At 52.9% G+C, this 27,951-nt stretch overlaps 3 protein-coding genes and 1 long non-coding RNA gene across 5 annotated transcripts; 2 read left to right on the top strand and 2 right to left on the bottom strand.

The window, feature by feature from the left end:
* Positions 1–637: 637 nt before the first annotated feature.
* On the top strand, positions 638–19,481 carry LOC127598877 (mucin-5AC; the record flags this gene model as incomplete). Its single annotated transcript, XM_052062418.1, has 18 exons — positions 638–971; positions 1,568–1,682; positions 2,214–2,298; positions 2,368–2,480; positions 2,564–2,789; positions 2,902–3,008; positions 3,091–3,242; positions 3,527–3,665; positions 3,856–3,969; positions 4,428–4,607; positions 4,709–4,960; positions 5,348–5,501; positions 5,581–5,709; positions 5,817–5,964; positions 6,268–6,311; positions 6,389–6,592; positions 6,658–7,549; positions 18,590–19,481. Coding segments are annotated over exons 2-18 (3,873 nt in total), but the record flags the coding sequence as incomplete, so codon positions are not given.
* On the bottom strand, positions 10,648–17,119 carry LOC127598879 (uncharacterized). 2 transcript variants are annotated; one of them, XR_007961956.1, is made up of 3 exons: positions 17,105–17,119; positions 11,041–11,680; positions 10,648–10,848 (listed from the first exon to the last, which is right to left on the bottom strand). It is a non-coding gene; the product is annotated as an uncharacterized LOC127598879 (long non-coding RNA). The 2 variants fall into 2 exon arrangements; XR_007961955.1 differs by lacking the exon at positions 17,105–17,119 and adding an exon at positions 14,393–14,456.
* A 1,723-nt stretch (positions 19,482–21,204) lies between the features above and the next one.
* Positions 21,205–23,836, top strand: LOC127599854 (mucin-2-like). The gene is made up of 7 exons (XM_052064067.1): positions 21,205–21,282; positions 21,411–21,729; positions 22,193–22,356; positions 22,449–22,577; positions 22,897–22,936; positions 23,021–23,141; positions 23,556–23,836. The coding sequence occupies exons 1-7, from the start codon at positions 21,205–21,207 to the stop codon at positions 23,734–23,736; spliced, it is 1,032 nt and encodes a 343-aa protein (XP_051920027.1). The 3' UTR covers positions 23,737–23,836.
* A 682-nt stretch (positions 23,837–24,518) lies between these two features.
* Positions 24,519–27,488, bottom strand: tollip (toll interacting protein). Its single transcript, XM_052062419.1, has 6 exons — positions 27,310–27,488; positions 26,481–26,657; positions 25,754–25,936; positions 25,435–25,587; positions 25,262–25,346; positions 24,519–24,982 (listed from the first exon to the last, which is right to left on the bottom strand). Exons 1-6 carry the CDS (start codon positions 27,340–27,342, stop codon positions 24,777–24,779), a joined length of 837 nt encoding a protein of 278 aa, XP_051918379.1. The 5' UTR covers positions 27,343–27,488; the 3' UTR covers positions 24,519–24,776.
* Positions 27,489–27,951: the final 463 nt, after the last annotated feature.

Genomic DNA, 27,951 nt, shown 5'->3' with positions numbered 1-27,951 from the left:
GTAGGGTTTAGGGTTAGGATTTAGGTTTAGGGTTTAGGTTTTAGGTTTAGGGTTAGGATTTAGGATTAGGGTCAGGGTTAGGGTTAGGGTTAGGGTTAGGGTCAGGTTTAGGTTTAGGTTTAGGTTTAGGTTTAGGGTTTAGGGTTAGGGGGCCCAGGCATGGCCCACGTGTGGCCCGCATGCGGCCGGCTTGTGGCCGGAGTCAGGGGTTATCTGCCGACCAATGTGGAGACGGCGCGGAAGGCAGCAAGACATTATTTGGGAGGCCTCAACGAGAGGCAAAGTGCAGCGCGCGGAGAGACAAACGTGGCACGGAGTTGATGAATTGCAAATGGCCTCTTGTTGACTCAGGGCGCGCACACACACGCAGGCGCACGCAGGTGCGCGAACGCTCGGGGGAAGTCTGGGGCGGCGGGCCGTATAAAGGCGGGCCCGTTGCGCAGCGCGCTCCTCACGCTCATCGGCGACCGCTCACGGCGACATGGGTTCCGGCACCGCCTTTCGGACGGCCGTCGCTTTGTTGCTGCTCCTGGCGCCGCTCGCCCACTGCCGCGCCGACGCAGGTGAGACCGTCAAATCGACCCGTTTTGGAGCTCTCTTGGGTCTTTTCTGGAACTGTCAGTGATGACGGTTCCATTTGCGCGGACCGGCGACCGGTCCGGCGTTGCCGATTTGCCCATTGATGGCTTCTCTTTGATTTGCCTCCGCCAAGCGAACGCCGGGGTTTGCTCCACGTGGGGGCGCTCCCACTGGCGCACGGCCGACGGCGCTTTCTTCCGCCTGCCGTCGTCGTGCAACCACCGAGCGGTCGGCGACTGCCACGGCCACGGCCACCAAAGCTTCGACGTGCAGGTGAGACGGCGGGCGGCCCGCGGCGCCGGCGCCGACGCCATCGAGGCGGTGCTGGTCCGGTTGGACTCCGACGTGCTGGAGCTGCTTCCTCACGGCGCCGTGCGAGTCAATGGGAAAAGGTGAGCGGACGTTTGCCTTTTTTTTTTTTGCTCGAGTTGCTTTTGAATGTCGAGCAAAAGCTTTCTCTGGGACGAGTCAAAGCTTCTTTTATTTTGTCTCTTTGGGGACGGCCGGTAGCGCCGACCTCCACCGGTGCCCGATCCCTTCAAACAAGGGCGTTCTGCGCCCGATACCCAAACCCGATATCGGTACGCCCCCACCCGGATCGACTACGGTGTCGTAACAATTGTCACGGCGGCGCGAAGGCTCCTTTTTATTTCAACCGCAGCCGCGGCGGCGGACGGATCGTTCGCGTCGGCGAGCGATCGGCGTCACGCTTCGAGGGCAAAAGGTGCCGGAGAAGTTGAGCCGCCATTGATGGATTGGAGTCAGAAAAGGCCGTGACGGAGCTCGCGAGAAGGCAGGCGAAAGAAACCGGAACCCAAAGAGGGGCCAAAGGGTCCAGCTTGAAAGACATTTTGAAACGGCAGCCACGTCGGAGCCATCTGGGAGAGGCAGCGCGAAACGCAACGCAACGCAGAGCAGAGCAGAGCGGAGCGCCGCCTCGTGTGACCCCATGACGGCTTTTTTTTTTTTTTTGTCTGTGTGAGCGCAGCGTGTCACTTCCTGTGGCGGAGCCGGGCCTGGTGATCGAGAAGGCTTCGGCCGGCCTCCTGGTCCGGTCCACAATGGGAATCCAACTGGTCTGGAACCTCGAAGACGCCCTGAGCGTAAGCACGCACGCACGCACGCACGCTCATGAGATGGCATTTGACGATGCGCTTGAAAGTGAACGACAAGATGTCCAATTGCGCTTCCACAGGCAACCGTCCGCTGACGGAACCGGAATGAGGTCAGGCTAAAAAAAAAAAAAAATCGCCTCAAACGACTCGAGCGAGGCTTGAATGTCATCCATCAGGCCAATCGCTTTCCATCGAGGGGGCGGGAAGTGTCACGTTGATAAAACGCAGAGAAAACAAAATCCAAAAACAGTCCTAGTCCAAAGTCGCAAACAAAACTAGCAACTGAAGCTAAAACAGAACCGTGAGCCAAACAAAACCTGACAGCAGCAAAGAAACAAACATGAGAGTGGCAAGAGCAAACAATGAGCCGCCAGCGAGCGTTGGGGCCGCGACTCCTTTGAAAGCCCTAATTAGCTAATGACCAGCAGGTGTGCGGCTGCAGGGGGAGCCCTACGGCGCCACCTGTCGGTCCCAAAACCCAATCGTGACAAAAAGATGATGCGCTCGCGTGCGTTTCAGATCGAGGTGGACGACAAATACCGGGGCTCGCTCTGCGGCCTCTGCGGGAACTTTGACGGAATCGACAACGAGTTTGCCAAAGACGGTGAGTGAGCCACACGAAAGGCGAGTCGGCCGACGGCCGGCGTTGACGCGGCGTGCACTCGGGGCGCAGGGGCGCCGCTTTCCGTCGCCGAATACGCCGCCCGGCACAAAGTCGGCGGAGCGGCGGAGACGTGCGAGGAAGCCGGAGACGAGCCCGCCCCGCGGCCCGACTGCGGCCACCAGGTCAGCGCTCCCTTTGTCCGAGTCGAGGGCGACGCCGGCGACCGCTCGGCGAGTGACGGGTCGCTGTCCGCCGCGCTTCGCAGGAGGCGTGCGCGCGGCTCTTTTCCAGCGCGGCCTTCAGCGGCTGTCGGAACCTGGTGGACGCCGACGCTTTGGCCCGAGCGTGCGCGTTTGACGTCTGCGCCTCGGGCGAGGATGGGCCGGCCCCCACGGCCCCCACGGCCCTGTGCCGAAGCGCGTCCGAGCTCTCGCGACAGTGCGCTCGCGCCGGAGGAGCGCCGGGCGCGTGGAGGAACGCCACCTTCTGCCGTGAGTCGCTTGGACACGGGCAACGTTTTGCGATATTTGACGGTTTTCCTTTCTTCATTGTGATGGCATTTTTCCTATTTATGACGTATTTTGGTGTTTTGGGGGTGGGCAGCCCACGAGTGCCCGGCCCCAAAGGTCTACGTGGACTGTCTGACGGCCCCGCCGGGCTCCACCGGGACCGAATGTGAGAGCAGCTGCGCCACCCTGGACACGCCATGCGTAAGTGCGCGCTCGCGCACGTCCGTGCTGCGCAATCGACGACAAATCACCCCCCCCCCCCATTCCGGTTTCCAAATGACAGATCAGCCACGGCTGCACGTCGGGGTGCGCCTGTCCCGACGGTCTGGTGTCGGACGGGCTCGGGGGCTGCATCGAGGCCGGCGAATGCCCCTGCGTCCACAACGGCCAGACCTACCCGCCCGGACATGTCCTCCGGGTGGACTGCAACACCTGGTGGGTTCATTTTGAACTCTCATTTTTGCCCCCCCCCCCAAAAAAAAATAATCTAGCAGAAAAGAAAAAGAAATCGTCAACCAGAAAAACAAACAAAAAACAAGCCCAGAATGTTGGAGGTCATGTATGTTACTGCCCCCTGGTGGACAACAATTTAAATCTGACTCAAAAGTTGTCACTGGACTGTTGGATTTGTCCCTCGAGCCGCGGCGCCCGATCTCTTGGTCTCTTTTGATTGTCTTTGGTATATGTGTGTGTGTGTGTGTGTGTCCCCGCGCACGCAGCACCTGCGCAGGCAGAAAGTTCACCTGCACCAGCAACGCGTGCGATGCTGTGTGCGCCGTCTACGGCGACGGACATCTCATCACCTTTGACGACAAGAGGATTGACTTTCCGGGACAGTGTGAACACACGCTCGTGCAGGTGACGCAAGACGCGCTCGTGCATGGAACGCACGTCATGCATGCAAAAAAAAAAACATCCACACACAAAGTCGCCAAACGCACGTTCGCACATGACAGTCCGTTCCGTCAACACGTGTCCGTACTCCCGAGAGACACTCCGACAGGAAACACAATACACACTAAGGTGTGTGTGTGTGTGTGTGTGTCAGGACTACTGCGGAGACAACAAGACGGAGGGAAGTTTCCGGATTGTTAGCAAGAACGTCGCATGCGGAAGCTCGGCAACCACATCCTGCTCCAAGATAGTGAAGATCTTTGTCCAGGTCGGCAAACACTTACTTATTACTTTCTCTGAAATGAACCCGCAAGCGAATAAGTGCAGGGACCCCCGACCCGGTTTTGATTTAGGATTTTATTCACTGAAATTCGCTCCCACTTTTCTGGTCGCCGTTCGGATTTCATCCACGAGAAGAGGATCTGTGTTCTTCAAAGACACTAATTGCCACTCAAAAATCAATCTATCAATAAATAAGTTCCACCAAGTGCACTTTCAATCCCATTTCAATTGCGGTGCGCTTTAATTTTATCCATTCATCCCCCCCCCCAACCAATTCTATTTGAATCACGTTGACGAAAGTGGGCTGCAAAGTCCATTTTCACGTCGGCTTGAATAATCACAAGAAAACCTTGATTTGGCCCTCAATGGAGACATTTGCAAGTCCACTTCCAGTAGCCTTGACGTCCGGTAGGCTTTGGACTATGATTCTCCCAACGCCGACAGGACGATGAAGAATACCACCTGAAGGAGGAGAAGTTCCACGTCATCCGCAGCCATCGCCGGCTTGTTCCGGCTCCGGTGCGCCAGATGGGCATCTACATGGTAGTCACCATCGGACCGGGAGTCGTCGTCATGTGGGACAAGAAGACCTCAGTCTTCATCAAACTGGCGCCACGCTATCGGGTCAGGCTCATTTTAGCTTCGTTGACATGAAGTCCGCCGTGACGCAATCAGGAATCCCGGTCGTTCGAGAGAAAAACGGCGCGGTCGCTGTCCCTCCCCAGGGCAAGGTGTGCGGCCTGTGCGGCAACTATGACGGAAACATTCGCAATGACCTGGCCAAGCGTTCCGGAGAGAGCGTCGCCGACGCGCCGGCGTTGGCGAGCGGCTGGACGGCCTCGGAGTCCGACTGCCCCGCCGCCGCGCGCCTCCGCTCGCTGTCGGAGCCGTGCGGCAACAACCGCTACCGTGCGGCGTGGGCGGAGAGGCGCTGCGGCGTCATCGTCGGGCCCACCTTTCAGGCCTGCCACTCACGGGTAACTGGAATGGATTTCTCACCGGAACTTTGTACACGTTCCATAGTCGGTTGATCGACGCTCGCCAGGACCTCGCTTCGGGAAAACGATTGCTTGGTCGAATTTAGGAAAGAGAAATCATTTGCTCATGCTCGATTGATCGGATTTCCTTGGATGACGAAAATATTTTGTTTGGGATTTTTCAAAATGACTAACCCAGGACAGCGGCCAAGGTTTGACTTCCAGACAACGATTATTTGTCAAATTTACAAAAGAAAATGTTTTTCATGCTTTATTTCCTGTATTTTGTCTCCTTACCTTCGTGGTGACATCAAACGGTTTCATTTGGGATATTCCAAAATGACGTCACAGTCGGCCGTGAAGGAAGAGAATTACGTTTCGTTCCAGGTGGATCCCGGTCCGTACTACGACGCGTGTGTGCGTGACGCGTGCGCGTGCGACGGCAGCGACAGCGAGCGTGTGTGCACGGCGGTGGCGGCCTACTCCATGGCTTGCAGCGAGGCCGGAGCTTGCGTACAATGGCGGAGGCCCAAATTCTGCCGTAAGTGCCGCGGCAAGGTCTCGATCAAGCCGTCGCTCAGTCGCGAGCTCATCCGCCGATGCCACGTGTTCCATCGCAGCCATCTTTTGCGACTACTACAATGCCCCCGGGGGCTGCGAGTGGCACTACAAGCCGTGCGGAGCTGACTGCATGAAGACTTGCAGGAATCCTTCGGGGAGTTGTTCGCAGCTCATCAGCGGCCTCGAAGGTACACGGGTTTGACCGCAACGAATGTGGTGATTCGGGTCCACGCAAGTCTTGCGGTCCGCGGCAATGTGGCGGTCACCCCAAGAAGCGAGTGTTGTCTTGTTTCAGGATGCTACCCAAAGTGTCCTCCCAGTCGTCCGTACTTTGACGAGGACAACATGACGTGTGTGTCGTGGGAGCGCTGCGGTTGCTATGACAACCGGGACGCCCGCTACGACGTGGGCGAGGCGGTTCCTGCTGAGAATTGTCACACTTGGTATACCTCACCACCAAATGTTGCATCGACTAGGGCTTCTCAAACTTTTTGTGTCCAAAGGAACCCCGGTAGGACGGAATTTGTGAGGAGGTTAAGGGTTTTAAGGGGAAACCCTTAACCTCCTCACAGTCCTAATGCCAATGAACATAACATGTGCCAGTCTAAATGCCATGGGAGCAATTATTGGTGGTTGCTCTGTGGAGCTCAAACCCCGCCGGGTATGGGTGCGGACCCAAGTTTGAGAACCTCTAAAAGAGACGCGCTTTTGATGCTGTGCTAACCACTATCTAATGTTTCTTAAAGCTTGTGTACAGCATCTGGAATAGAGTGTAGCTACACCAGAAGCAGTGAGTAGCTGAAGCGACGGTGCGTAATTGGAATGTTCATTCCTTCCAGTGAATGTGTGATATTTCCCGAATGTCAGGGTGTACGTGCTTCGTCAACGGAAAAACATACACGTACGGAGCCACCATCTACAACGCGACGGATGGGCTTGGAAACTGCATCGCAGCGACATGCGGCCCCAACGGGACTGTGAGCCGCGAGGTTTATCCATGTTTCACAATCGTCGGCCCGACACCGAACGCCTCGCCGCTCAACTTCAGCAAATTGGGAATGACGACAGATGGTATGAACAACAATGGTTGATAGTTGATAACCAGTCGCATTGTTGACAATCTGATTGTTTTACAGGTGTTACTTGGACACCTACAACTGCAAAGTTAACCACGGACCGAACCACACATGATGAAAAATCAACAGGAAAAGATGAAAAAAGAGTGGGAACAATTGGGCAAGTTGGCATCCCTTCCACACATGTCGGGAAACCTCCATTCACTGGACCACATTTTACAACAATTACCGAATCCAAAGGACCAACCCCCCAACAGTCTGTGGTTACCACAACTACCACCAGACCTGGAGAAACAACCGTGACAGAGGGAACCACAGTCAAGAGTGAAACAACACCCAGAGTCACCGCTGGGCCAACAACCACCTCAACCTCCATTGTGGGGAAACCTCCATTCACTGGACCACATTTTACAACAATTACCGAATCCAAAGGACCAACCTCCCATCAGTCTGTGGTTACCACAACTACCACCAGACCTGGAGAAACAACCGTGACAGAGGGAACCACAGTCAAGAGTGAAACAACACCCAGAGTCACCGCTGGGCCAACAACCACCTCAACCTCCATTGTGGGGAAACCTCCATTCACTGGACCACATTTTACAACAATTACCGAATCCAAAGGACCAACCCCCCAACAGTCTGTGGTTACCACAACTACCACCAGACCTGGAGAAACAACCGTGACAGAGGGAACCACAGTCAAGAGTAAAACAATACCCAGAGTCACCGCTGGGCCAACAACCACGTCTCCGACAGCTGTTGGTGAAACAACTGCGACACAATACACAGGCGCAACATCCCAACCCTATTTTAGTACCACGACTATCAATGTTCCAAAACCAACCTATCGCAAAATTATTGTTCGACGCAGAAAAACAACTAAGAGTGAGAAAACAACTGGACGAGGTGAGACAACGAGACCTGGATTCACCACTGGTCCAACAACCACCTCAACCACCATTATGGGGAAACCTCCATTCACTGGACCACATTTTACAACAATTACCGAATCCAAAGGACCAACCTCCCAACAGTCTGTGGTTACCACAACTACCACCAGACCTGGAGAAACAACCGTGACAGAGGGAACCACAGTCAAGAGTGAAACAACACCCAGAGTCACCGCTGGGCCAACAACCACCTCAACCTCCATTGTGGGGAAACCTCCATTCACTGGACCACATTTTACAACAATTACCGAATCCAAAGGACCAACCCCCCAACAGTCGGTGGTTACCACAACTACCACCAGACCTGGAGAAACAACCGTGACAGAGGGAACCACAGTCAAGAGTGAAACAACACCCAGAGTCACCGCTGGGCCAACAACCACCTCAACCTCCATTGTGGGGAAACCTCCATTCACTAGACCACATTTTACAACAATTACCGAATCCAAAGGACCAACCTCCCATCAGTCTGTGGTTACCACAACTACCACCAGACCTGGAGAAACAACCGTGACAGAGGGAACCACAGTCAAGAGTGAAACAACACCCAGAGTCACCGCTGGGCCAACAACCACCTCAACCTCCATTGTGGGGAAACCTCCATTCACTGGACCACATTTTACAACAATTACCGAATCCAAAGGACCAACCTCCCATCAGTCTGTGGTTACCACAACTACCACCAGACCTGGAGAAACAACCGTGACAGAGGGAACCACAGTCAAGAGTGAAACAACACCCAGAGTCACCGCTGGGCCAACAACCACCTCAACCTCCATTGTGGGGAAACCTCCATTCACTGGACCACATTTTACAACAATTACCGAATCCAAAGGACCAACCTCCCATCAGTCTGTGGTTACCACAACTACCACCAGACCTGGAGAAACAACCGTGACAGAGGGAACCACAGTCAAGAGTGAAACAACACCCAGAGTCACCGCTGGGCCAACAACCACCTCAACCTCCATTGTGGGGAAACCTCCATTCACTGGACCACATTTTACAACAATTACCGAATCCAAAGGACCAACCTCCCATCAGTCTGTGGTTACCACAACTACCACCAGACCTGGAGAAACAACCGTGACAGAGGGAACCACAGTCAAGAGTGAAACAACACCCAGAGTCACCGCTGGGCCAACAACCACCTCAACCTCCATTGTGGGGAAACCTCCATTCACTGGACCACATTTTACAACAATTACCGAATCCAAAGGACCAACCTCCCAACAGTCGGTGGTTACCACAACTACCACCAGACCTGGAGAAACAACCGTGACAGAGGGAACCACAGTCAAGAGTGAAACAACACCCAGAGTCACCGCTGGGCCAACAACCACCTCAACCTCCATTGTGGGGAAACCTCCATTCACTGGACCACATTTTACAACAATTACCGAATCCAAAGGACCAACCTCCCATCAGTCTGTGGTTACCACAACTACCACCAGACCTGGAGAAACAACCGTGACAGAGGGAACCACAGTCAAGAGTGAAACAACACCCAGAGTCACCGCTGGGCCAACAACCACCTCAACCTCCATTGTGGGGAAACCTCCATTCACTGGACCACATTTTACAACAATTACCGAATCCAAAGGACCAACCTCCCAACAGTCGGTGGTTACCACAACTACCACCAGACCTGGAGAAACAACCGTGACAGAGGGAACCACAGTCAAGAGTGAAACAACACCCAGAGTCACTGCTGGTCCAACAACCACCTCAACCTCCATTGTGGGGAAACCTCCATTCACTGGACCACATTTTACAACAATTACCGAATCCAAAGGACCAACCTCCCAACAGTCGGTGGTTACCACAACTACCACCAGACCTGGAGAAACAACCGTGACAGAGGGAACCACAGTCAAGAGTGAAACAACACCCAGAGTCACCGCTGGGCCAACAACCACCTCAACCTCCATTGTGAGGAAACCTCCATTCACTGGACCACATTTTACAACAATTACCGAATCCAAAGGACCAACCTCCCATCAGTCTGTGGTTACCACAACTACCACCAGACCTGGAGAAACAACCGTGACAGAGGGAACCACAGTCAAGAGTGAAACAACACCCAGAGTCACCGCTGGGCCAACAACCACCTCAACCTCCATTGTGGGGAAACCTCCATTCACTGGACCACATTTTACAACAATTACCGAATCCAAAGGACCAACCTCCCAACAGTCGGTGGTTACCACAACTACCACCAGACCTGGAGAAACAACCGTGACAGAGGGAACCACAGTCAAGAGTGAAACAACACCCAGAGTCACCGCTGGGCCAACAACCACCTCAACCTCCATTGTGGGGAAACCTCCATTCACTGGACCACATTTTACAACAATTACCGAATCCAAAGGACCAACCCCCCAACAGTCTGTGGTTACCACAACTACCACCAGACCTGGAGAAACAACCGTGACAGAGGGAACCACAGTCAAGAGTAAAACAATACCCAGAGTCACCGCTGGGCCAACAACCACGTCTCCGACAGCTGTTGGTGAAACAACTGCGACACAATACACAGGCGCAACATCCCAACCCTATTTTAGTACCACGACTCTCAATGTTCCAAAACCAACCTATCGCAAAATTATTGTTCGACGCAGAAAAACAACTAAGAGTGAGAAAACAACTGGACGAGGTGAGACAACGAGACCTGGATTCACCACTGGTCCAACAACCACCTCAACCAACATTGTGGGGAAACCTCCATTCACTGGACCACATTTTACAACAATTACCGAATCCAAAGGACCAACCTCCCAACAGTCTGTGGTTACCACAACTACCACCAGACCTGGAGAAACAACCGTGACAGAGGGAACCACAGTCAAGAGTGAAACAACACCCAGAGTCACCGCTGGGCCAACAACCACCTCAACCTCCATTGTGGGGAAACCTCCATTCACTGGACCACATTTTACAACAATTACCGAATCCAAAGGACCAACCTCCCAACAGTCGGTGGTTACCACAACTACCACCAGACCTGGAGAAACAACCGTGACAGAGGGAACCACAGTCAAGAGTGAAACAACACCCAGAGTCACCGCTGGGCCAACAACCACCTCAACCTCCATTGTGGGGAAACCTCCATTCACTGGACCACATTTTACAACAATTACCGAATCCAAAGGACCAACCTCCCATCAGTCTGTGGTTACCACAACTACCACCAGACCTGGAGAAACAACCGTGACAGAGGGAACCACAGTCAAGAGTGAAACAACACCCAGAGTCACCGCTGGGCCAACAACCACCTCAACCTCCATTGTGGGGAAACCTCCATTCACTGGACCGCATTTTACAACAATTACCGAATCCAAAGGACCAACCTCCCAACAGTCGGTGGTTACCACAACTACCACCAGACCTGGAGAAACAACCGTGACAGAGGGAACCACAGTCAAGAGTGAAACAACACCCAGAGTCACCGCTGGGCCAACAACCACCTCAACCTCCATTGTGGGGAAACCTCCATTCACTGGACCACATTTTACAACAATTACCGAATCCAAAGGACCAACCTCCCAACAGTCGGTGGTTACCACAACTACCACCAGACCTGGAGAAACAACCGTGACAGAGGGAACCACAGTCAAGAGTGAAACAATACCCAGAGTCACCGCTGGGCCAGCAACCACGTCTCCGACAGCTGTTGGTGAAACAACTGCGACACAATACACAGGCGCAACATCCCAACCCTATTTTAGTACCACGACTATCAATGTTCCAAAACCAACCCATCGCAAAATTATTGTTCGACGCAGAAAAACAACTAAGAGTGAGAAAACAACTGGACGAGGTGAGACAACGAGACCTGGATTCACCACTGGTCCAACAACCACCTCAACCACCATTGTGGGGAAACCTCCATTCACTGGACCAGATTTTACAACAATTACCGAATCCAAAGGACCAACCTCCCAACAGTCTGTGGTTACCACAACTACCACCAGACCTGGAGAAACAACCGTGACAGAGGGAACCACAGTCAAGAGTGAAACAACACCCAGAGTCACCGCTGGGCCAACAACCACCTCAACCTCCATTGTGGGGAAACCTCCATTCACTGGACCACATTTTACAACAATTACCGAATCCAAAGGACCAACCTCCCATCAGTCTGTGGTTACCACAACTACCACCAGACCTGGAGAAACAACCGTGACAGAGGGAACCACAGTCAAGAGTGAAACAACACCCAGAGTCACCGCTGGGCCAACAACCACCTCAACCTCCATTGTGGGGAAACCTCCATTCACTGGACCACATTTTACAACAATTACCGAATCCAAAGGACCAACCTCCCAACAGTCGGTGGTTACCACAACTACCACCAGACCTGGAGAAACAACCGTGACAGAGGGAACCACAGTCAAGAGTGAAACAACACCCAGAGTCACCGCTGGGCCAACAACCACCTCAACCTCCATTGTGGGGAAACCTCCATTCACTGGACCACATTTTACAACAATTACCGAATCCAAAGGACCAACCCCCCAACAGTCTGTGGTTACCACAACTACCACCAGACCTGGAGAAACAACCGTGACAGAGGGAACCACAGTCAAGAGTGAAACAACACCCAGAGTCACCGCTGGGCCAACAACCACCTCAACCTCCATTGTGGGGAAACCTCCATTCACTGGACCACATTTTACAACAATTACCGAATCCAAAGGACCAACCCCCCAACAGTCTGTGGTTACCACAACTACCACCAGACCTGGAGAAACAACCGTGACAGAGGGAACCACAGTCAAGAGTAAAACAATACCCAGAGTCACCGCTGGGCCAACAACCACGTCTCCGACAGCTGTTGGTGAAACAACTGCGACACAATACACAGGCGCAACATCCCAACCCTATTTTAGTACCACGACTCTCAATGTTCCAAAACCAACCTATCGCAAAATTATTGTTCGACGCAGAAAAACAACTAAGAGTGAGAAAACAACTGGACGAGGTGAGACAACGAGACCTGGATTCACCACTGGTCCAACAACCACCTCAACCAACATTGTGGGGAAACCTCCATTCACTGGACCACATTTTACAACAATTACCGAATCCAAAGGACCAACCTCCCAACAGTCTGTGGTTACCACAACTACCACCAGACCTGGAGAAACAACCGTGACAGAGGGAACCACAGTCAAGAGTGAAACAACACCCAGAGTCACCGCTGGGCCAACAACCACCTCAACCTCCATTGTGGGGAAACCTCCATTCACTGGACCACATTTTACAACAATTACCGAATCCAAAGGACCAACCCCCCAACAGTCTGTGGTTACCACAACTACCACCAGACCTGGAGAAACAACCGTGACAGAGGGAACCACAGTCAAGAGTGAAACAACACCCAGAGTCACCGCTGGGCCAACAACCACCTCAACCTCCATTGTGGGGAAACCTCCATTCACTGGACCACATTTTACAACAATTACCGAATCCAAAGGACCAACCTCCCAACAGTCGGTGGTTACCACAACTACCACCAGACCTGGAGAAACAACCGTGACAGAGGGAACCACAGTCAAGAGTGAAACAACACCCAGAGTCACTGCTGGTCCAACAACCACCTCAACCTCCATTGTGGGGAAACCTCCATTCACTGGACCACATTTTACAACAATTACCGAATCCAAAGGACCAACCTCCCATCAGTCTGTGGTTACCACAACTACCACCAGACCTGGAGAAACAACCGTGACAGAGGGAACCACAGTCAAGAGTGAAACAACACCCAGAGTCACCGCTGGGCCAACAACCACCTCAACCTCCATTGTGGGGAAACCTCCATTCACTGGACCACATTTTACAACAATTACCGAATCCAAAGGACCAACCTCCCAACAGTCGGTGGTTACCACAACTACCACCAGACCTGGAGAAACAACCGTGACAGAGGGAACCACAGTCAAGAGTGAAACAACACCCAGAGTCACCGCTGGGCCAACAACCACCTCAACCTCCATTGTGGGGAAACCTCCATTCACTGGACCACATTTTACAACAATTACCGAATCCAAAGGACCAACCCCCCAACAGTCTGTGGTTACCACAACTACCACCAGACCTGGAGAAACAACCGTGACAGAGGGAACCACAGTCAAGAGTGAAACAACACCCAGAGTCACCGCTGGGCCAACAACCACCTCAACCTCCATTGTGGGGAAACCTCCATTCACTGGACCACATTTTACAACAATTACCGAATCCAAAGGACCAACCCCCCAACAGTCTGTGGTTACCACAACTACCACCAGACCTGGAGAAACAACCGTGACAGAGGGAACCACAGTCAAGAGTAAAACAATACCCAGAGTCACCGCTGGGCCAACAACCACGTCTCCGACAGCTGTTGGTGAAACAACTGCGACACAATACACAGGCGCAACATCCCAACCCTATTTTAGTACCACGACTCTCAATGTTCCAAAACCAACCTATCGCAAAATTATTGTTCGACGCAGAAAAACAACTAAGAGTGAGAAAACAACTGGACGAGGTGAGACAACGAGACCTGGATTCACCACTGGTCCAACAACCACCTCAACCAACATTGTGGGGAAACCTCCATTCACTGGACCACATTTTACAACAATTACCGAATCCAAAGGACCAACCTCCCAACAGTCTGTGGTTACCACAACTACCACCAGACCTGGAGAAACAACCGTGACAGAGGGAACCACAGTCAAGAGTGAAACAACACCCAGAGTCACCGCTGGGCCAACAACCACCTCAACCTCCATTGTGGGGAAACCTCCATTCACTGGACCACATATTACAACAATTACCGAATCCAAAGGACCAACCCCCCAACAGTCTGTGGTTACCACAACTACCACCAGACCTGGAGAAACAACCGTGACAGAGGGAACCACAGTCAAGAGTGAAACAACACCCAGAGTCACCGCTGGGCCAACAACCACCTCAACCTCCATTGTGGGGAAACCTCCATTCACTGGACCACATTTTACAACAATTACCGAATCCAAAGGACCAACCTCCCAACAGTCGGTGGTTACCACAACTACCACCAGACCTGGAGAAACAACCGTGACAGAGGGAACCACAGTCAAGAGTGAAACAACACCCAGAGTCACCGCTGGGCCAACAACCACCTCAACCTCCATTGTGGGGAAACCTCCATTCACTGGACCACATTTTACAACAATTACCGAATCCAAAGGACCAACCCCCCAACAGTCTGTGGTTACCACAACTACCACCAGACCTGGAGAAACAACCGTGACAGAGGGAACCACAGTCAAGAGTAAAACAATACCCAGAGTCACCGCTGGGCCAACAACCACGTCTCCGACAGCTGTTGGTGAAACAACTGCGACACAATACACAGGCGCAACATCCCAACCCTATTTTAGTACCACGACTCTCAATGTTCCAAAACCAACCTATCGCAAAATTATTGTTCGACGCAGAAAAACAACTAAGAGTGAGAAAACAACTGGACGAGGTGAGACAACGAGACCTGGATTCACCACTGGTCCAACAACCACCTCAACCAACATTGTGGGGAAACCTCCATTCACTGGACCACATTTTACAACAATTACCGAATCCAAAGGACCAACCTCCCAACAGTCGGTGGTTACCACAACTACCACCAGACCTGGAGAAACAACCGTGACAGAGGGAACCACAGTCAAGAGTGAAACAACACCCAGAGTCACTGCTGGTCCAACAACCACCTCAACCTCCATTGTGGGGAAACCTCCATTCACTGGACCACATTTTACAACAATTACCGAATCCAAAGGACCAACCTCCCATCAGTCTGTGGTTACCACAACTACCACCAGACCTGGAGAAACAACCGTGACAGAGGGAACCACAGTCAAGAGTGAAACAACACCCAGAGTCACCGCTGGGCCAACAACCACCTCAACCTCCATTGTGGGGAAACCTCCATTCACTGGACCACATTTTACAACAATTACCGAATCCAAAGGACCAACCTCCCAACAGTCGGTGGTTACCACAACTACCACCAGACCTGGAGAAACAACCGTGACAGAGGGAACCACAGTCAAGAGTGAAACAACACCCAGAGTCACCGCTGGGCCAACAACCACCTCAACCTCCATTGTGGGGAAACCTCCATTCACTGGACCACATTTTACAACAATTACCGAATCCAAAGGACCAACCCCCCAACAGTCTGTGGTTACCACAACTACCACCAGACCTGGAGAAACAACCGTGACAGAGGGAACCACAGTCAAGAGTAAAACAATACCCAGAGTCACCGCTGGGCCAACAACCACGTCTCCGACAGCTGTTGGTGAAACAACTGCGACACAATACACAGGCGCAACATCCCAACCCTATTTTAGTACCACGACTCTCAATGTTCCAAAACCAACCTATCGCAAAATTATTGTTCGACGCAGAAAAACAACTAAGAGTGAGAAAACAACTGGACGAGGTGAGACAACGAGACCTGGATTCACCACTGGTCCAACAACCACCTCAACCAACATTGTGGGGAAACCTCCATTCACTGGACCACATTTTACAACAATTACCGAATCCAAAGGACCAACCTCCCATCAGTCTGTGGTTACCACAACTACCACCAGACCTGGAGAAACAACCGTGACAGAGGGAACCACAGTCAAGAGTGAAACAACACCCAGAGTCACCGCTGGGCCAACAACCACCTCAACCTCCATTGTGGGGAAACCTCCATTCACTGGACCACATTTTACAACAATTACCGAATCCAAAGGACCAACCCCCCAACAGTCTGTGGTTACCACAACTACCACCAGACCTGGAGAAACAACCGTGACAGAGGGAACCACAGTCAAGAGTGAAACAACACCCAGAGTCACCGCTGGGCCAACAACCACCTCAACCTCCATTGTGGGGAAACCTCCATTCACTGGACCACATTTTACAACAATTACCGAATCCAAAGGACCAACCTCCCAACAGTCGGTGGTTACCACAACTACCACCAGACCTGGAGAAACAACCGTGACAGAGGGAACCACAGTCAAGAGTGAAACAACACCCAGGGTCACCGCTGGGCCAACAACCACCTCAACCTCCATTGTGGGGAAACCTCCATTCACTGGACCACATTTTACAACAATTACCGAATCCAAAGGACCAACCTCCCATCAGTCTGTGGTTACCACAACTACCACCAGACCTGGAGAAACAACCGTAACAGAGGGAACCACAGTCAAGAGTGAAACAACACCCAGAGTCACCGCTGGGCCAACAACCACCTCAACCTCCATTGTGGGGAAACCTCCATTCACTGGACCACATTTTACAACAATTACCGAATCCAAAGGACCAACCTCCCATCAGTCTGTGGTTACCACAACTACCACCAGACCTGGAGAAACAACCGTGACAGAGGGAACCACAGTCAAGAGTGAAACAACACCCAGAGTCAACGCTGGTCCAACAACCACCTCAACCTCCATTGTGGGGAAACCTCCATTCACTGGACCACATTTTACAACAATTACCGAATCCAAAGGACCAACCCCCCAACAGTCTGTGGTTACCACAACTACCACCAGACCTGGAGAAACAACCGTGACAGAGGGAACCACAGTCAAGGGTGAAACAACACCCAGAGTCACCGCTGGGCCAGCAACCACGTCTCCGACAGCTGTTGGTGAAACAACTGCGACACAATACACAGGCGCAACATCCCAACCCTATTTTAGTACCACGACTATCAATGTTCCAAAACCAACCCATCGCAAAATTATTGTTCGACGCAGAAAAACAACTAAGAGTGAGAAAACAACTGGACGAGGTGAGACAACGAGACCTGGATTCACCACTGGTCCAACAACCACCTCAACCACCATTGTGGGGAAACCTCCATTCACTGGACCACATTTTACAACAATTACCGAATCCAAAGGACCAACCTCCCAACAGTCTGTGGTTACCGCAACTACCACCAGACCTGGAGAAACAACCGTGACAGAGGGAACCACAGTCAAGAGTGAAACAACACCCAGAGTCACCGCTGGGCCAACAACCACCTCAACCTCCATTGTGGGGAAACCTCCATTCACTGGACCACATTTTACAACAATTACCGAATCCAAAGGACCAACCTCCCAACAGTCTGTGGTGACCACAACTACCACCAGACCTGGAGAAACAACCGTGACAGAGGGAACCACAGTCAAGAGTGAAACAACACCCAGAGTCACCGCTGGGCCAACAACCACCTCAACCTCCATTGTGGGGAAACCTCCATTCACTGGACCACATTTTACAACAATTACCGAATCCAAAGGACCAACCTCCCAACAGTCGGTGGTTACCACAACTACCACCAGATCTGGAGAAACAACCGTGACAGAGGGAACCACAGTCAAGAGTGAAACAACACCCAGAGTCACCGCTGGGCCAACAACCACCTCAACCTCCATTGTGGGGAAACCTCCATTCACTGGACCACATTTTACAACAATTACCGAATCCAAAGGACCAACCTCCCATCAGTCTGTGGTTACCACAACTACCACCAGACCTGGAGAAACAACCGTGACAGAGGGAACCACAGTCAAGAGTGAAACAACACCCAGAGTCAACGCTGGTCCAACAACCACCTCAACCTCCATTGTGGGGAAACCTCCATTCACTGGACCACATTTTACAACAATTACCGAATCCAAAGTACCAACCCCCCAACAGTCTGTGGTTACCACAACTACCACCAGACCTGGAGAAACAACCGTGACAGAGGGAACCACAGTTAAGAGTAAAACAATACCCAGAGTCACCGCTGGGCCAGCAACCACGTCTCCGACAGCTGTTGGTGAAACAACTGCGACACAATACACAGGCGCAACATCCCAACCCTATTTTAGTACCACGACTATCAATGTTCCAAAACCAACCCATCGCAAAATTATTGTTCGACGCAGAAAAACAACTAAGAGTGAGAAAACAACTGGACGAGGTGAGACAACGAGACCTGGATTCACCACTGGTCCAACAACCACCTCAACCACCATTGTGGGGAAACCTCCATTCACTGGACCACATTTTACAACAATTACCGAATCCAAAGGACCAACCTCCCAACAGTCGGTGGTTACCACAACTACCACCAGACCTGGAGAAACAACCGTGACAGAGGGAACCACAGTCAAGAGTGAAACAACACCCAGAGTCACCGCTGGCCCAACAACCACCTCAACCTCCATTGTGGGGAAACCTCCATTCACTGGACCACATTTTACAACAATTACCGAATCCAAAGGACCAACCTCCCAACAGTCGGTGGTTACCACAACTACCACCAGACCTGGAGAAACAACCGTGACAGAGGGAACCACAGTCAAGAGTGAAACAATACCCAGAGTCACCGCTGGGCCAGCAACCACGTCTCCGACAGCTGTTGGTGAAACAACTGCGACACAATACACAGGCGCAACATCCCAACCCTATTTTAGTACCACGACTATCAATGTTCCAAAACCAACCCATCGCAAAATTATTGTTCGACGCAGAAAAACAACTAAGAGTGAGAAAACAACTGGACGAGGTGAGACAACGAGACCTGGATTCACCACTGGTCCAACAACCACCTCAACCACCATTGTGGGGAAACCTCCATTCACTGGACCAGATTTTACAACAATTACCGAATCCAAAGGACCAACCTCCCAACAGTCTGTGGTTACCACAACTACCACCAGACCTGGAGAAACAACCGTGACAGAGGGAACCACAGTCAAGAGTGAAACAACACCCAGAGTCACCGCTGGGCCAACAACCACCTCAACCTCCATTGTGGGGAAACCTCCATTCACTGGACCACATTTTACAACAATTACCGAATCCAAAGGACCAACCTCCCATCAGTCTGTGGTTACCACAACTACCACCAGACCTGGAGAAACAACCGTGACAGAGGGAACCACAGTCAAGAGTGAAACAACACCCAGAGTCAACGCTGGTCCAACAACCACCTCAACCTCCATTGTGGGGAAACCTCCATTCACTGGACCACATTTTACAACAATTACCGAATCCAAAGTACCAACCCCCCAACAGTCTGTGGTTACCACAACTACCACCAGACCTGGAGAAACAACCGTGACAGAGGGAACCACAGTCAAGAGTAAAACAATACCCAGAGTCACCGCTGGGCCAGCAACCACGTCTCCGACAGCTGTTGGTGAAACAACTGCGACACAATACACAGGCGCAACATCCCAACCCTATTTTAGTACCACGACTATCAATGTTCCAAAACCAACCCATCGCAAAATTATTGTTCGACGCAGAAAAACAACTAAGAGTGAGAAAACAACTGGACGAGGTGAGACAACGAGACCTGGATTCACCACTGGTCCAACAACCACCTCAACCACCATTGTGGGGAAACCTCCATTCACTGGACCACATTTTACAACAATTACCGAATCCAAAGGACCAACCTCCCAACAGTCGGTGGTTACCACAACTACCACCAGACCTGGAGAAACAACCGTGACAGAGGGAACCACAGTCAAGAGTGAAACAACACCCAGAGTCACCGCTGGCCCAACAACCACCTCAACCTCCATTGTGGGGAAACCTCCATTCACTGGACCACATTTTACAACAATTACCGAATCCAAAGGACCAACCTCCCAACAGTCGGTGGTTACCACAACTACCACCAGACCTGGAGAAACAACCGTGACAGAGGGAACCACAGTCAAGAGTGAAACAATACCCAGAGTCACCGCTGGGCCAGCAACCACGTCTCCGACAGCTGTTGGTGAAACAACTGCGACACAATACACAGGCGCAACATCCCAACCCTATTTTAGTACCACGACTATCAATGTTCCAAAACCAACCCATCGCAAAATTATTGTTCGACGCAGAAAAACAACTAAGAGTGAGAAAACAACTGGACGAGGTGAGACAACGAGACCTGGATTCACCACTGGTCCAACAACCACCTCAACCACCATTGTGGGGAAACCTCCATTCACTGGACCAGATTTTACAACAATTACCGAATCCAAAGGACCAACCTCCCAACAGTCTGTGGTTACCACAACTACCACCAGACCTGGAGAAACAACCGTGACAGAGGGAACCACAGTCAAGAGTGAAACAACACCCAGAGTCACCGCTGGGCCAACAACCACCTCAACCTCCATTGTGGGGAAACCTCCATTCACTGGACCACATTTTACAACAATTACCGAATCCAAAGGACCAACCTCCCATCAGTCTGTGGTTACCACAACTACCACCAGACCTGGAGAAACAACCGTGACAGAGGGAACCACAGTCAAGAGTGAAACAACACCCAGAGTCAACGCTGGTCCAACAACCACCTCAACCTCCATTGTGGGGAAACCTCCATTCACTGGACCACATTTTACAACAATTACCGAATCCAAAGTACCAACCCCCCAACAGTCTGTGGTTACCACAACTACCACCAGACCTGGAGAAACAACCGTGACAGAGGGAACCACAGTCAAGAGTAAAACAATACCCAGAGTCACCGCTGGGCCAGCAACCACGTCTCCGACAGCTGTTGGTGAAACAACTGCGACACAATACACAGGCGCAACATCCCAACCCTATTTTAGTACCACGACTATCAATGTTCCAAAACCAACCCATCGCAAAATTATTGTTCGACGCAGAAAAACAACTAAGAGTGAGAAAACAACTGGACGAGGTGAGACAACGAGACCTGGATTCACCACTGGTCCAACAACCACCTCAACCACCATTGTGGGGAAACCTCCATTCACTGGACCACATTTTACAACAATTACCGAATCCAAAGGACCAACCTCCCATCAGTCTGTGGTTACCACCAGACCCGGACAAACAACCGCAGCAGAGGGAACCATATTCAAGAGTGAAACAACACCCAGACTCACCCCTGGGCCAACAACCACATCTACTACAGTTGACTACAGTACTACTGATTTGACTCCAACGCATGTTCTTGGGACCACAATTATCAGACCCGTAACACAAACCCTTGCCGGCACTGAGACTGTGTACACAAGTCCAACAAGCACGACCGGGCGAGACAGGATCACAGCTTCAGCCTCTTCTGTCCCAGTCAATCCAAAGTTGTGTGGCTGTTTTTTCAACGGGACTCCGTACCGTCCTGGTAGGTCACCCTGCCTTTGCAGTGGTACCTTGACTTCCGGGTTTATCGAGGCTTCCGAAATGCCCGTGCTCGAGCGAAGTGAAAACGCAGTGGCCGTTTACTGAACGGGGCCCGGGCTCCTGCAGGGCTCCCACTGGGCCGGGCTCATTTACAGCAGCACACATAATAGAACATGACGTGCGCGCCTGCGTGACTTTTGAATCACTGATTATATCTCATAGCAGTTGATTTCTTAACATTCTCCTTTTGAAAGTTTGATCATATTTTGCTGCTGGAGGCTGTAAATTTCCCCAGTGTGGGACGAATAAAGGATATCTTATCTTATCTTATGTATATTGTGCACTCGAGTCCTCTTTAAAAACAAAGGAAACATGCAACAAGTCAAGGTAGCGCCATCGCTTGAATGTGGATAAAATGCAACATTCCCAACAAGCTGGAGATGTTCATTTTTGTGCATTTGCAGGTGAGTTTGTGTACAACGCGAGCGACGGTTTTGGCCGGTGTTTCGTCGCGTATTGCAACGCATCCTGTCAAGTGGAGACACGACCCGGGCTCTGCCCGACGCTCGCCGCCGACACCGCCGGCTGCGTCGTGGTCACTCCCGACAACGCTTTGCACGTCGTCGAGGTGACACGAATACGCGCGCACAAAACGACGACGCGAGCGCAAGGACACCGCCGTCATGCGTGGGGGCGTGTGTTTGTTTGGCACGCGTGCAGGTGAACAGCACGTGGGTGTGGCCCGGCGACGCCTGTCTGACGTTCACATGCCAGCGCATCAACGGGCACCTGCACACTATGGAGACCAAGACCACCTGCCCCGCTTTCAACCCGCTGGACTGCCGACCCGTAAGTCACAACCGCCCCCACCCTGCCGAATGCCGCCACGCCGTTTCATCGTTTGATTCGGTCATCCCAATTCAAGCAAGCGCGGGGAACGACGAGGCAAAGACCGAATCAAGTTTTGCTCCAGTTCCGCAACCGACTCGGAATGGGTTCATTCTGCACTCCCACACCGACCCCAAAGCAAAAACCGATGCGTCAAACTCGCGACGCGAGAATGCGACAGAGTTGCCCCTCGCATGACGTCATCGTCGCGGGGCTTAGATTTCAGTGCCATCTTCGCCAACAAGCGAATCGCTCATGATCGTTAAGCTTCACCTTGCAGGGCAGCGAGACCACCGACGTCAACGGCTGCTGTCGACGTTGTAAGTTTTCCTTTTTTTTTTTTTTTAACCGTGAAGCGGTCGTGACGTCAGCCAGCGATGTAATGTGCAAGGCACTTGTTTTAGGTGAGCTGCGCAACGTGTGCCAAGTGCGGACGCGAGCCGCCGTCCTGGAGGTGAACGGCTGTCGCAGCGCCGGACCCGTCAACGTCACTTCCTGCGCCGGGCAATGCGAGAGCTCGTCCACGTGAGTCGCCGCCGGCGCTGCGGATTGGCCTCGTTTACGACGACGGTTCGATCCAGGCCGAGATGACGGCCTGGCGTGGCCGAACGCGATCGGGCCGGGCAATCGATAGTCAACAATTGCACGATCGGAGATTGACGGCCACGCAGCTGGCTGTTCAAAGGCCCGATTTTTCGGGGTTGTTGAAAACGAACTTTTGGAATTTCTGAAAACACCCCGTCCATAGTAGGCCGAAAAAGGGCAGGCAATTAACTCATTCACTCCTAGTCTAGACTTGACTGGTACCGAACGAGTTAATTGGCCAGCCGATTCAGGAAAAGTGCTGCGGTCGAGAAAGTCCTTTCTTTTTGGGGCCGGCGAAGAACTGCACTCCGGCCATCGTTTCTAATGCGATTCGGGCCAACCGTCAAATTGCAGGTACTCGGCGGCCGCCGACGCCATGACTCACCGGTGCCAGTGCTGCCGAGAGAGCGCCACCAGCCGGCGGGCGGTGGAGCTGACCTGCCCCGACGGATCCAGGCTGCGGCATAGCGTCGTGGTGGTGGAAGCGTGTCGCTGCGGCGCCGCGGCCTGCCTCGAGGAGCTGCCGGGACCCTGAGCCGGCCGGCGCTCCCGCTCGGTCTTCCCGCCGATTCCCGCTTCGGAAAACATTTGGGCAATAAACGCATCGAGAAATGACTCGGTGGATGCGGTTTCAAGATTCGCATTTGTCTTCCTGTCACGAGACGACACTATGTGACGATACAATGCGACTCGAGTTGACTCGCGCGCGTCACAACAGCTGCGGGCGGAACGACGCGCTTTACAAATCACATCGAGAGACCAAGAATACAACGAGAAGGTGAAAGCGGTCAATCGCGATGCAAACGAATCATGCGCGGTAAACACCAGAAAACCACCAAATGCTCTCAGTCTCTCATCGGGTCAAAATCCAAAGAATAAAGATGCAAACGAGATTTGAAAATGGACGGGGGACGGGGGACGGGTGGGTCTCGCCCAGCGTGTCACGGAAGGTCATTCCGGAGGGAAGCGCCGGCGACGGAGAAGGCTCCGTCCCCTCAGAAGCTCCGCAGGCGGCATCCGGTACGTGCGCTCCGGGTAGGGGGAGCTCAGCGAGCCGCCCGGGGGCCGGGCCGTTTCGAAAAACAAACGGAATATAGAAAAGTAGTGATGGGACGATGATACCTCAAGGAGTGTATTGACACACCTCACAAACTGTGTCGGCACGGTATTGACACTGTGTTGGTCACCCAATAGTGACACCTCCAGTAGTTATCAAATCATTGCAGGTAAAGAAATTCCTTGTTTGTGTAAAAAATGGAATCATGGAAGGAAAAAGCCGCAAGGCATGCGATGCGAATGAAAGCCTCCACGACAAGCTTCCCATTTCATGTCTTTATTCGACTTCTTTGGCCGGCGAGATCTCGCGCGCGGAAGCGCAGACACTCGGCGTGAAAATGGAGATTGCGGCCGAATGCGCATGCGGAGACCAGGCGGGGAGAAGGACACGCCCGCCACAAGAAAATGACAAAAGGGTCACTCACGGCGGCTTGACAAGGACGAGCGAGGGGGTTGGGGGGGGTCCGGGTGGGCTTCACGTGACGGCGGGAGAGGAAGGAGGCGCGGCGCCGGGCGCGCTCACAGCTCCTCGGCCATCTGCAGCAGCGAGTTGATGGCGGCGTCTTTGTCGCCCTGCTGCGCCTCCAGGACGCTGCGCACCACGTCCCGCTCCAGGTTGGGGAACATGTCCTGCAGGGCCTTCAGGTCGGCTTCGGAGCACGCCGCCGCCGCCGGCGGTGACGGCACGGCGCCGCCGCCTTGCTGGTTGAACACGGGCGCCGCACCTGAAACGCAAGCGACGAGTCCGCCAAAAGGTCCCCCGATTTCAAAGCTTGAAACGCCGGCCCCCGGGTTTTCGGCCTATCTGGACTTTGAAACTTCCACTCTACTTTCCGAGCCGAATTGGAAATGTAACAACCGCAACTTTGTAGTCAGCCTCCCGCGTGGGCGCGTCCAAAGCAAAACAATCGGCAGCGATGGCAGCGCCACGAATTGGGCCGTTTTCGCTTTTCCAAATTCACCCGAGGTGGCTTCCGGAAGGTCTCGTGAGCGGCGGCACCGACCTGCGATGGGCACGTAGCCCACGCCTTGTTGGTACACGGAGGGCATCAGGACCACGGGCTGCGTCGTCATCCCCGCCGGGAAGGACTGCAGGGCAAAAACACAAGGCGCCAACGTGGGCGGGGCCGCGCGCTCTCTTCCACGCCGGCGGGAAAGTGTGGGCGCGCAAACTCACCGAGAAGGACATGACCAGGTTGATCATGCCTTCCTTGTCGTCGCCCTGCCGGCCGCTCAGCGTGAACCACTCGTCCGCCGTGCTGCCCTCCCGCACGGCCTCGGGGATGCTCACGTGGGTCCACGCGATGCGGTCGTCCATGGAAAACGCCCGCTGAGCCCACGAAGCGACACAATCAGGACCCGGCCGGCCCAAAAAGGAAGCGCTCGTGCTCCCCCCCACCCCCCAAACGACGAGACAAAGTTTGTTCTCGCGGCGCGTACGAAGCGGACGGTCGCGCGCGTTTCCGACGGCCGTGTGCGCGCGCGGCGCCGCTCGCCTCGTCAAAGATCTCCAGGTAGAAGGAGTCGACGGCGGGGGGCAGCGCGCACTGGATGACTTTGTTCCATCTGGGGTTTTTGGCTCCGTTGTGCGCCGTCGGCGTCTCGTAGACGGCGTAGCCCAGCCGCACGCGGCAGTACGGGTCCATGCGAGTCATGCCGTAGTTCTTGGCCAGCTTTGCCTGGAAAGCAAAAGGGGGGCGGGGGGGGACAGGCGCCGAGCGTGAGCGCGCCGTTCGCTCCAGTCCCGCGTTCGCCCGACTTGCCACTTGAATCCTCTTTGAGAGGGACGGGTTTTAGGATTTTTTTTTCTGGGGTTGCCAGATAACGGCACAGACCACAGAAGGATGGAACAAATGTCACCTTATACTGTATGTGTTTATGAAATTGTTACTAGCTCATAGTTCATCATGAAAATAGTTCATAACTAAGGAATGTTTTATTTTATGACAAAATACAAATATACATAGATGAAAAATACATCAAAAGACTCTCTGGTATTGTTCAGGGGGGCCGGACCAAATGTGGAGGCGGGCCGTAGTTTGGCGACCGCTGCGCTACGTCAATAAAGGCTAAAGTGGTTGTTCCGACGCCAGTCGACTTGATGAGTCGGAACAGAACGCCGCACAAAATAAAAGGAGAGGCAAAGAGGAGTTGGCGAGAGATCGTCCCCATATCTAGTGAGTTAGTCAGTCCAGATTTGTTTTGAGTATGGGGCGGCATTACCTGGACCACGGTGATGCTCAGTCGCCCCACGGTTCCGATGGCGCCGCCGTACTGCAGCTGACGTGCGGCCTGCGCGTCCAACTGAATCTGATGATGAGGGTGGTGGTGCTGCTGATGATGATGAAGATGGGTGGACGTGATGCGCAGGAAGTCCTGCGGCAGCTCGCCCACGTACACCTACGCGCAAAAAATCCAGCACGATGAGGACTGCGGTCATCTCGAATCGCTCCAAACCACAAAGCGCGCCCGGGAATAGTTGCTACGATTGCATTACGGTCGATCTTCCGATGCTTCGAGTGGTGTTGCGCTATTGTTATTTCACATTCCGCGTCCCCAGTAAAGCGCTTCGTGACGGCCGCAGTCGCCGGATGAGCGTTGATTCGACATGTATTGTGCTGCCCCCCGGTGGCCAAGGCGCGCGCAGCAGGAGGAGAGGCCAGAATTCGTCGCGTTCAAACAGCGAATCCCCGAAAGTCCCGTTCGTCGCCAGACCGTCGAGTACAATTTTTGTTTTGGGGGGAAACGACGTGCTCAGAAACGTTGCCGTCCTTTGAGGGGCGTCTATTCTCGTCACGGCGGCCGGCGCAGATAGAGCCATCGAAGCTCGGAGCCGCCCGCTTTAGCGGCTAGCCAGCTAGCTACACGAGCCCATTGCGGAGATTAGCCCCGAAAGCCGTCCCAACGTTCCGCTTTTGTGGTGAGAAAAGTCACGCGTCCAAGTCGCGTTTTTGTTTTGTTTTTTGTTTTGGTGCCTCAAAGCACGCCTTCAATGCGATTGCGGAAGTGACCCGCAAAATTCCCCCCCCAAAAGAAAAAGAAAGCATCTTACCTCTCCCCGCTGTGTGCTGATGGTGGTCGCCATGTCGCTGTCTCCCCGACCACCCACCGCGGCGATTTTTGTTCACGTTTTTCAGATGGCACCGATTCGAAACAGTCGTCGGCTTCAAAACAAATCTTCTACTTCCTGGAAATAGCTCTGACCCGGAAACAGATGAAGCGGAAGTGACGCGGCGTCACCTCGCCGCACTGCAACCAGACTTCGCACTTGACTCGCTCGAAATTCCAGAAGCAAGCGTCACTTGCTTGCTCGGGCGTTTCCAAGCGCAACTTTTCACCGCGGCGAATAAAAATCATGTTCCCATTTGAATGTTTTCAATGTTCATGATCATTTAGGACCCCTGGCGTTCATTTATTTACTTTGACATTTCAAAAGGTTTTTGCTTAACGTGATATCTATGTTGTCATACGTGATGCTTCCGATGTGTACAGTCGCTTAATAAAGCCCCCCCCCCCCAAAAAAAAACACACACACACACTGGCATCGTTTGAATAATGTGAACATTCTTTAATTATACTCTGTAAAACTATCATAATAACGACGAACAAAGGTCAAAATATACTTGTCACGTTGCTCCACCCCCCCCCCCCCACAGACCCCCCCCCACACACAAATTACGGGCCACGAGGGAAC

The sequence above is a fragment of the Hippocampus zosterae genome, chromosome 4 (assembly GCF_025434085.1).
Source record: "Hippocampus zosterae strain Florida chromosome 4, ASM2543408v3, whole genome shotgun sequence".
Taxonomy (NCBI): Eukaryota; Metazoa; Chordata; class Actinopteri; order Syngnathiformes; family Syngnathidae; genus Hippocampus; species Hippocampus zosterae.
Note: the sequence above shows the minus strand (reverse complement) of the source record. Positions and strands in the feature narration are given on the sequence as shown.

Bases quoted from the DNA above. Each gene is read 5' to 3' on its own strand.
- LOC127599854 (XM_052064067.1), top strand. From the start codon at position 21,205: ATGTTCCAAAACCAACCCATCGCAAAATTATTGTTCGACGCAGAAAAA. The intron at 22,937-23,020 runs GTAAGTTTTCCT...CACTTGTTTTAG, and splicing joins CAACGGCTGCTGTCGACGTT to GTGAGCTGCGCAACGTGTGC. The intron at 23,142-23,555 runs GTGAGTCGCCGC...GTCAAATTGCAG, and splicing joins CAATGCGAGAGCTCGTCCAC to GTACTCGGCGGCCGCCGACG.
- tollip (XM_052062419.1), bottom strand. From the start codon at position 27,342: ATGGCGACCACCATCAGCACACAGCGGGGAGAG. The intron at 25,588-25,753 runs GCGAGCGGCGCC...TCGTGGGCTCAG, and splicing joins ACCTGGAGATCTTTGACGAG to CGGGCGTTTTCCATGGACGA. The intron at 25,347-25,434 runs GTGAGTTTGCGC...TTTGCCCTGCAG, and splicing joins ACCTGGTCATGTCCTTCTCG to TCCTTCCCGGCGGGGATGAC.